Source organism: Charadrius vociferus, unplaced genomic scaffold (genome assembly GCF_000708025.1).
Source record: "Charadrius vociferus isolate BGI_N301 unplaced genomic scaffold, ASM70802v2 scaffold201, whole genome shotgun sequence".
NCBI lineage: Eukaryota > Metazoa > Chordata > Aves > Charadriiformes > Charadriidae > Charadrius > Charadrius vociferus.
This window is the reverse complement of record NW_009646936.1, coordinates 1864338-1874631: the sequence shown is the minus strand read 5'-3', so window position 1 is coordinate 1874631 and position 10294 is coordinate 1864338. Positions and strand designations below refer to the sequence as shown.

At 38.6% G+C, this 10294-nt stretch overlaps 1 protein-coding gene across 2 annotated transcripts in view; it reads left to right on the top strand.

Moving 5' to 3' along the window:
• The window catches only part of MAP3K7CL (MAP3K7 C-terminal like), a 31193-nt gene extending 22498 nt beyond the window's left edge, over nucleotides 1–8695 (top strand). For both annotated transcript variants that reach the window (XM_009894898.1, XM_009894897.1), the window contains one exon: nucleotides 7532–8695. In XM_009894898.1, coding sequence (XP_009893200.1) covers nucleotides 7532–7712 — 181 coding nt within the window. In that variant the 3' untranslated portion in view covers nucleotides 7713–8695. The remainder of the gene's footprint in view (nucleotides 1–7531) is intronic.
• The last annotated feature ends 1599 nt before the right edge of the window (nucleotides 8696–10294 follow it).

The window sequence follows — 10294 nt, the reverse complement described above, 5'->3', positions numbered from 1 at the left end:
TTTTTAAAAAAAGTAATGAAACTAAAGTAATTTTAACTCAAGTAGTGAAAGTTTTTAACAGACAACCAACCCCAAGGAATAACAGTTACTGCTAAGTAAACTGCCTCTTTCAAATGCTTTTTTATTTTTACATTCATGCTGAAGGTGACTTCAAGCAGCGTTGCCCTCCTCAGAGAGAATTACCTCAGTGTCGATCTCTGAGACTTCTTGTGAAAATGAAGACCACACCATCATTCTTCCAAATGCTGCCTGAACAGAAACGTTTGTGATATAGCAACAGGGGCCAAAAGAGCTCTGTTGCAGAGTGGCCTTTGAGTAGAAGGTGGACCGCTCTATCTGTTTCATAGCAATCTTTGCACAGCTGATCATGCTGTTCAGCCACGTTTGCTTCCACTGGAGTCTTCAGCTGCAGAAGCAAGCTGATGGGAGGGAAACTGGTGAAATCCTGTAGTCTTACAAGTAAGACAGCCAAAGATCTCCTTGAATCCAGACTTTGTCTTTATCAGGGTTGATGGCTACAGGCACAATACAGTTAATTGGTGCCTAAAGTGTCCAAACTAGCTGAGGTTTCCCGCTACAAATCCCCTTCCACTATAGGAACTGCATAGCACTGAGTTGCTGACAGACGGGCACAAAAGTTAAAAAAGAGGAAAAAATAACCCAAAGATATTAACATTACTTTGTCCCATTTGATTCATCATTAATTAAACTTGGCCAATCAAAAATAATCGGTGTTTTTAAAAAGATGTAGAGAAGATAATGAATTAAAATAATTTTGCAATGATTTGTAAAATTTGATTGTCTAATATGAGATGCTTACATGTGTATTTAGCAACCAAGTGAATTCAGGGGAAACCTTGTGTGTTTATCTTCTCTGAAAATCGAAATGGAGTATAAAATATTAAATGGTTGTTTAATTGCTTAACTTTAGACATATAAACTCAAAAGGTAGCCTTAGATTGTTTAGTTTTTAGAGTCTACTAAGATAAATGCATTATTATTACTGACACATCCCTGAATCAGTTATGCACATTTATGAAGCAAACTTGGAGCCCTTGAAAACTAGACTTAAAAATTTATATTTTTGCATTTACTAGAATGAAGAAAAATGCTGTTTGAATGCATTTTTGTTTATCTATGGAGTCTGTGGTACTAGCTGAAGTAGAAATATTTTGCTTCTTGGGAATAGCAGATACATGCATAAAATTATTTACCTGAGCCCAAAACTACCCTAATCAACCTCTGAGCCCAGAAGTCAGCCTTTCAGCAGTGGTTATCCTGGATGGATTAAGGGGCTTCAAACTGGCATTTTCCTTCATTCCACCAGTGGATGTCAACAGTAGAACAATGTGAGGAAGCTTCCACCACTGCTACCTTTGCTGAACCTGTTCTGTGGATAGAAGATTTCATGCCCCAGTAAACATATGTTAAAACAAAAGTGGCTGAATAAGGCAACAATAGAGTTACATTATTGTGATTCTTTTGTGCCTTCTAATTACATATTTGTATGTAATTAGCCTAAATATTCACATGCTGTGTAGCTGTGAAATGCCTGAATGTGACAAATACCAGTGCAGCACCTTTCACCACCTTCCAAATCTCTTAATCTGAAGAAGTGGTCCTACAAGCACTGAGATTGAAGATGCTTAATTTCCAACAGGTTGCTGTGCTGTGGTTATTTGATGTTGAGGTTTAAAAGGCTGCAAGTGCCAACTGAAGGGTTTTTTCCTCCAGATGGGAACTATTTATGACTCCTCCCTCCGGGTAGATTCTCCATTTTGTAGTATTTTGGAGGAGGTCTCATGTGCCTTTTCCCTTTGGGGCGTCTTTCCTTTCTGTAGCAGTATGTTTTTATAAAACCTTCCAGAAACTAATTGGGACCTCTTCACTGCATGAAGTTTGGTTGAAATTGGAAGGTGGATTAAAAAGTTATTAGGACACATACACCGTTACACACATGTAAGCATATACATCCTGAACACATTAACCTTGATTTTTCTGTAAAACTAGATAGAAAGGGAATATAAGTGGTGGAGATGAATGAGTAAGCAAGAAGTAAAAGAGAGTTTTGGCCTAGTGATCACTGATTTATATCTAAAACTGTTCTCAACAGTTACAGTTTGAAAGTTAAAGGAAGTTTATGGGGTAACATGGGCTGAATGAAGAGTGGGTTACAATGGCTGGGGTGGCATGCATGTTGAATATTCCATTCTCAAAAGGGAAGGATGCTTTGACTTTTCTTAAAAGTCTGATGAGATGCACAGCTTTTAGCCTCAAAAGCAGTTATAATCACATTGAAAAGATGGAGCTTGCAGTGTTCTGACATTTGCCCCTGTTGCAGGTGCCTTTATCTCCTTCTACATTTGAATTTGAATGTATGGAAATAGAGATTCAGAATTGCCTAATACACCTGCTATCTATTGTCTGTTTCTTTTAAATATGATTTTGATAAAATGGACAAAGATAGAGTTTCATCCCTTGTAATGGGAACAAACAATTTGTGCAGTGTTCTTCAGCGTACATTTTTGAACCAAAGGCGACCAGAAGTGCTGTTGGATGGTACCCCTGTCAGTGCTCTGAACTTCCTCTCCACAGATCAACTCACCTGTAGAATTAAAATGTTAAGACCCAACTGGCAGTGTCTGCACCTGCGGTGCCTACTGGTAGTACACTGTGCACACAGAATGCTTGAAGACAATGATTGCCAGAATAGCAGAAAATGGATTGAGCAAATATTTTTGATTTGTTGGCTAAGAGGAAGAAATGATGTTAAGCTAACCTGGCATAAATGTCCGTACAGGCACTGGTGCTTTTTAGTAAAATAAAAAATGGAATAATTCTACTTTAAACAATTTTTGTTCCAACCTCCAAAGTTCAGTGTAACCTTTTATACATGAAATAATACATGCAGGTATGTTTCTAAAGGAAACATCTTTAAGAAATCAAAAGTTGAATAACATTGTTTTAAAAGAGTCAAAAACATTTACTGTTTTGCAACTGTTCAAAGGCTTTTAATTCTGCTTAGCTTGACTTATCTCTCACTGTAGTGTAAGGATCAAGTATGTCCAAAGTATAGAAAGGCAGTGGTGTGAAATGACAAAGGTTGCTTTTCATCAAGGCAAGAACAGAGCTTATTTGGCCCTTTTTCTTGTACGCAATGTAGATGGCAAGATAATGTAGTAGACTGGGAGTGGGAGAGAAGACAACAACTATTTCACAGGAAAATGGGAAATGTGAGAGAGAAAGGGAGCTTGCAGGTTCAAAAAGGCAAAATCAAAGGACAAAGCAAATAAGAAGGGGAAAAGCAGTTACTCCAGACAAAGAAAAACAAAAGGAAGCAAGAAATTGAAAGAATTTAAAAGAACATTGGGTAGACTTTCTTTGGTAATGTAAACAACCATAGCTTTGTTTGCTATCTTCACTCAAACTCTTCCCATTTATGCCAGCAACATATAGTACAAAGGACAAAATCACTCTGGAATGGGAGACATGATCGAAAAGAAAGAAAAGGGTGTGGAAGCGAGAACACACCATATTTTGGTCACAGAATGTCATTTAATTTATGTTCCAGAAACACACATGTATTTCCATAACAGATGTTTTTGGGTATCTAAGTTTGGGTGAAAGGGATGGGATGGCTGGTTATTTTGAGCACTTGTTATATTGCTATTACTAGATAATGACCCTGGATTATGTAGTTAAATATTAGAGTTGCCATGGTTGCTAGCTATATCTTATATTCTTAGCACTGGCTGGTTTTCTCTTTTTCCTCCCCCAGACAATTTTAATATAACTCTCCAGAAAATATCATTTGATCCCCACCTGGTTTAGGATCACTCCTTTTCTTTGCCATGGATATGATTTCTTTTCCTTCTTTTACACATATTACAGTAAACATGCAGTGGAGATGTCTGCTTAATTTTGTGGGATCCTTCCATATGATTTAGCATGCTCTTGTGACCATAGGACTGTTTCTAAGGTCTCGAGTCCAGGTGATTTCCCCAGGCACACTATTTCTGGAGTGTCTTTCCCAATGCTGTTGAGACAAGTTGTCTTCAGACTTTCAGGTACTGAAGAAAATAATTGGTGTAAACCATAAAGGCAACCTTTTATCTTAATAATTTTCCCATTCTAGACCTGTTTTTTCATCATCTCACATTTATCCAAAATACGTATAACTTGCCAAATAGCGAAAAAGACAGCTTTTCTAACACAAGGAGAAACCTCAACTTGCCCTATTAGTGTGATGAATACTTACAGACCTTTTATGTGCTGGCATCCAAGACATTTTCATTTACATTAAAACAGGCTGTCTCATTGCTTTAAAAATTAATTTGTAGACTTTGAACATGCAAGGGCAGTCTCCTCAGACAGCAATTACCTTGCAGGCCCTCATGATTCCTCCTGACGTGAAAGCCATATCAAATACGGGAAGAGTAAATGACCTCATGGCTACCAAAACACACAGACACGTGTTAGCTGGGAAGAAATGTGTAGTACCACAGATGCATAATCCTGAATACGTTGTTCACAACGGGCGAAAGACAAGTCTGCCTCTTTGCACTGTGGAAGCTGTTTTGCTTGAGTCCAGTCAATATTCCAAACACACTTATCTCCAAATAGATTTATCTGCTTTGTCTGTCACTTTTCTTGGTATTTATTCATTGTGAATGTAACTGTAAAGGAACTCTGTTCTCTGCATGGTCAGTCATTAAGGCCAGGACAAGAGAAATAATTTCCCAAAGACCGTGCTGGGTTTTTCTGCTGCTCTGGTATGGCTCATGGTTTATTGGTTTATGCTGCAAGTCGTCTTCCCTTCCCACCCAAACCCCTCCCTGAAAAAGAACACTTAAAGTGTACATTACAGATTGACTGAAAGCTTGAAGTACCTCAGCGCCATTTTAGAAAATACCTTATCGATGCTGTTAATATTTAAACTCAGGGTAACCATTAACTGAAAACACAGATTACACAGTGCTAGATCTATTTATTAAGCATCCATAACAAAAGCTAGATGGTGCAAGAGCTTAGTATGGTGTTCTTTAACCTCTGGAAGCTAAGTTCAAATCCTGGATTAGATCAGAAGCAAATGTTAGTTACTGTCCTCATCCTTTTGTGAGCTTTGTAAACCACACCATTCATAACATTTAGCAATTCCCTGGTACTCTAATTTTAGATCTGTGTGGCAGGCTGGCAGTATTTGCCTGAAACATCACCCTACCCTGTAAACAGGTGTCCATCCTGATGGGAAGGGAATAAGTAGGTTCTGCTGACTCAGAAGTGGGCAATTTTACTACCTCAGTGCAAGGAAGCTGCTTTCCGCAAGGGAGGTCCTAGGGTGTGCACCACAGCCATGAGTATAGTTTGATTTTAATGCATTTATATTTTGTTTAATAGCAAAGCTGAATCCCGGGGGGGGGGGGGGGGAGGTTATCAGTACTGCTTGAGTATTACTGGAGAGCAGCACAAAAGCCATGCCTGCACATAGCCTCGTCTTATCAAATCAGGACTGACATTCGTTAATAGAGCTGTCTGAGTTTGCACACTGTCTGTCTGTGCCCCTCCTGGCTCAAGTCCAAATAGAGTAGTTAGTACCTTTCTTTTACACGTACTGAAAGTCCCCGTGGAAAGGGTTTACCTGCTTTTAAGATGCCGATTACTTATTAGTGTGTTCAGTGCATCTCACTTTAAGAACCTCGTAAGCGTAAGAAAAGTAAGGAAGAATGATTCTGAGTTAATTTGCTTGGAACACTTCTGAGTCAACTGTCTGTAATTTGAAAAAGCTTAATTTAGGCCTTCAGTCCAGCATTGCACCAGTAATCGCAAAAAAATATTGCTGAAGCTCTCTTTTGGTGCCAAGAGACAAAAGTCTTCTAGAGGCAGCCCTAAGAGCCTGAAGTGAATGAAGCTGTATAGCTGGATTTGTAAAATCTCATTGTCCCTAAATGCATTTCTCACTCTCTAAAGCATACATGCAATTACTCCTTTGTGGCCTATAGTCCCATTAATCGGAGCTGGAATATCGAACTGTCTAGTAAGATCACTTCATCTCGGCCAATTTGAAAATTAGTTGATCTAGCATGGCCCAAGCAAAGAGAAAGGAATCTGTTAATGGCTTGCTGCTTTTAAATGTTTTACAACTTTATTGTGCCAAATGTTAATAGAATTCTGCTGAACAAAAATAAACTCTTGATATTTTCTCTTGAAGACTGACACCCTGAACTGCACTAACTGTGACTGTAAACAGCTAAGCCATGGGCAAAGTGTGCTGTCACTGAAAGCTGTAGTGAAGACAGAGGAAGATCAAACCGATCCTAAAGGGCAGCCAGATAAAAGTGTTTTTCAAAACCTGGGTGCTTACAATTTTGAGGCTGTAAGTGGCAGTTTTGCAGCTATAAGTAATGTAAGTGATCAGCAAATACTGAAATGTTATCGTTTCATGAATGCTCTGACCTGTGGCAATAGAATTAGTGATCTGCCACAATTTCCTGTCTGAAAACACTGGTCTAACTTGACAAGAGGGCTCCTTTAAAGACTGCAGCAAAAGCTGTCCACTTTGAAGGCATGACATCTTCCCACTGATGATTTACAAGCATTGTTTAGACATGACTGAAAAATATAGTCACAGGGCTACGAACAGTTAAAGATTAACTAATCTCTGAGACAGAAGGATCAAAAGAACCTTTTAGAAGAGATTTCCTGTAGCAGGGGTGAAAAAATGATTTGGCTTAAAGGGGAAAAAAAGCAGAGGCCAGCCTAGCCTGCTGGGTAACTAAGTGGAGAGCGATTAGATACCCTGTGAGTTACTCATGCCTTCAGTGTGTTTTGTTTTAAGACCTCTTTTATCTTAACTCGTGCTGAGGTAATTTCAGTTGATACTATACAGGAGACACCAGCTCCTGGCCAGCTCTGGGAACACAGGGCACAGTGTGACTCCATCCAGGAAGAAGCGACAGCTTGAATCCTCCTCTGTCTGCTCTTAAAAAGACCAGGAGGGGTCAGGTTTGCAGCTCTATCACTCTTCCTCAGCAGAAGGGCTGAGGTCTCAGCATAAACGCATTACAGAGACAATACATGTAGTTCAGATTTATGTGCCTAGTATATACCAGAATAATTTTTCTTTGCAGCAGAGAAAAGGAGACCAAGCGTACTTCACAGAATAGCCTTTCAAATATGTTTCGTATTGAAGGAAAAATAAATTGTTGTTCTTCAGGCAGAATATTAGCATGCGGTCTCCAGGAACTTGCTTCTCCCCTGTGAACTGCACGTTCAACTCTTATTGAAGTTAGCGATACTTGAAGGTCCTCAGAATTTTGCAGGTTTGGTCACTGAACAGCAAACCTATTGGAGATTTTGGCAGCTTCATCTTTCAAAGGGGAAAGGGGGACTCTAACAAATTAATTTTCTAGGTCTTTGTTCACAAGAGCTCAAGTCATGTTAACAGCCCATAGTCCAGCTTTAACCTAACACAGGATGACAAATTTTTGCATACTGCCATTTTTAATCCTTCATTCTTTTTCATAATTGTCAGAAAGGAGCTGATTGCCAGGCTGGAACAAGTGGAAAAGGAAAGCATGGATGCTGCTCAGCTGGCTAAGGAATACGCAGAACTGACAGAGGAGAACCGAACACTGAAGCTGGCCCAGACACAGTGTGTAGAGCAACTGGAAAAGCTCAGAATACAGTACCAAAAAAGACAGGGGTCCTCATAACTCTCAACTAGCTTATGCGAGGCAGTTAATACAGAATTGGTCCTGTGCTGGAAAGAGATTTTAAAATAAAGGTCTGTTTCATATGTTATAATACTTTACTACAGATACAGAGTATGTAGAAGTCTATATTTGATTTAATGCTTGCCAGCCAGTAGCTTAATATAATGGATATTTCATCCATTATATAATGGATATTTTATTTCAAGTAACATAATTGAAGTTAATCTATCCCCATTATATGTTCTAGTAGATCAGGTTTCTTTTCTAAACATATTTCTTCCAATTTAAGAAGATATGGACACACTAGAAAATGATATAAATAGTCTCTGTGTTGGGAATTTGGACCATACTAAGGCATACAGCAGGGACAATGTTAATATATGGAATACATGTATGTTAATTTTAGTTTGGTGAAGATTTTTTAAATTATTTTCCTCATGCCTAAAGCGTTTGGAAGTTATCTTAAAACAGATCTCCTCACTGGTAAAAACTATACTTTATTATCCCATATCAACTTTACATTGTTGTATAAAATCTGAGAAATTGCACATTAAAATTTGAAGTAACATAATTCTTTTTTATCAAATGAGTGTACTGCCAGTAATAGTTTCCAAGTTATGAAATTAAAAGGAAACAGATGAGATCAAACTTTCCTTCCTCAAGCGTAAAGATCGCTTGAGAGCCTTTTAATTGTCCTTTTTGGCATGCAAGAAATGAAAAATTAATATATGAATACTACCATCATAGTTTCAACTGAGAATACGTCAGTAGAAGCACTGTGAGGATATTTTGTTCTTATTTTCTGGTCTGTTTTGAAACATAAGTGGCTGTAAGTAGGGACAGGAATTCCGTGATATACAAATAACCTGGAAGTAAAATGTTAGTTTTACTTGCTCTATTTATCCCTGTATTTTCCTAGAACAACTGAAAATTCTTTGTTATACTTCCATTTCTATTCATACAGTATTTTTTTCATTAAAAGCGGATATAGAAAAGCCATTTTATGTTCTGAATGTTCTTAAATCACCCTGTATTTTTGACTCTGCTTGGCAGATGCAGCTTGTTACATCTTCATGAGGTTGGAATTCAACTTGATGTGTCATTAGTACTGAAATATGTCTCAGTAACTGAAAACTATGAACTTAAGATTTCCGCCAGAACTTTAGCTTTGATTATTATCACTAATCTATTATAAGAATGGGATTTTATGTTAATCAGAACAATTCCTGGGGAAGTCTTTTGGCACCTAAATGTTCCCCAGTAATTCCAGCAGCAAAGGGGACAAAAAAAAAAATACAAGCTGCCCTTTATTTCTCTGTGCTAATGACCTACAGCATTCCCTGCAGCACAGGCGTGAAAACAGGCTCGGCTCCACGTTGCTACAAACACCTGATATTACAGTAGGAGAGTATGAGGCGGCAGCGGGAGAGGACAGCCTTGTCTCCACTTCTCCTCCTGAGCCGCTGGAGCAGGGGCAGCGTACGTGCCCGGCACTGCTGACTGCCTTACCCTGGCCAAAGCGGAGACAAGAAGGGAAATCGCCGCTCCTGAGGCATGTGCTTTCTGCTGTGATGCTCCGCGGGCAGCGTAACACTGTATTTATTCCTCTTTCATTGTTATCTGAGGGTCCAGTTTTCGCTATATCTTGTGAAAGCTGGAGAGAAAAAAAACATAATGAATAAATAGCACTTGGAATGTCAAGCCTGGGAATGCTGGAAAAGCCGTGTCTGAATTTTGCACTGATGGGAAACATGGCCTGTACAGACTTCAGGGCTTTGCTTTGAGCACAGGACACTGCAGAATCTAGGATGTATTATTTTTGTCTGTATTTATGTGTTTTGAACAAGAGGATTCTCATTTTCAAAATCAATTTGTCATTCAGAGATTTTTTCCATCTAGCTTTGAAAATATCAGCCAGTCTGGTGATTTCAGTGAATTCATTGAAAACTGTACAGAGTACATAAAATTACTTCATTAACAGACTGTTTGTGGATGCAGATGGATCGGACAGCAGAACTTTGCTTACAAGTAATTGGGTTGACCTTGAAATTTTATATTTACGTGCAGCCATTATGCTTTAGATGTCAATAATAACAGATCATACTCTCGGTGAAAAATGTGAGATAGAGCCACAGTCATGTGGAGAAGGAAAGTTGGGCCTCATTTATGACACACAGCAATTTAAGACTAGCCAGGGAATATGGTATTTCTAACCTAAAGGTACTGACCAGTATAGAAGTCTTCATGAAACATTTTTCCAGGTGTGCAGACACCAAATTTGTAGTGTGGTCCAGCTATCAGCATGGATAAATATGGAACTCTGAAAACATCCCAACTGAAGCCAGAAATTTGTATTTAATCTGGACTGTGGTTATTTGCAATCAATTTTTCCTCCTACTTTTAGTTATAGCGAAAGGAAAAAAGAACTGCTTTGTATCAATATGTTTGCCTGCCAGCATGGATGCTTATGTGGCTAAGAACAGTGACTCAGAAAAAGTGCATCACAATCCAAATGAGTAAAACTGATATATAAGTACCAAGGAAGGAAAATTAAAGTATCTCATGAAAATGATTTTTTAAAG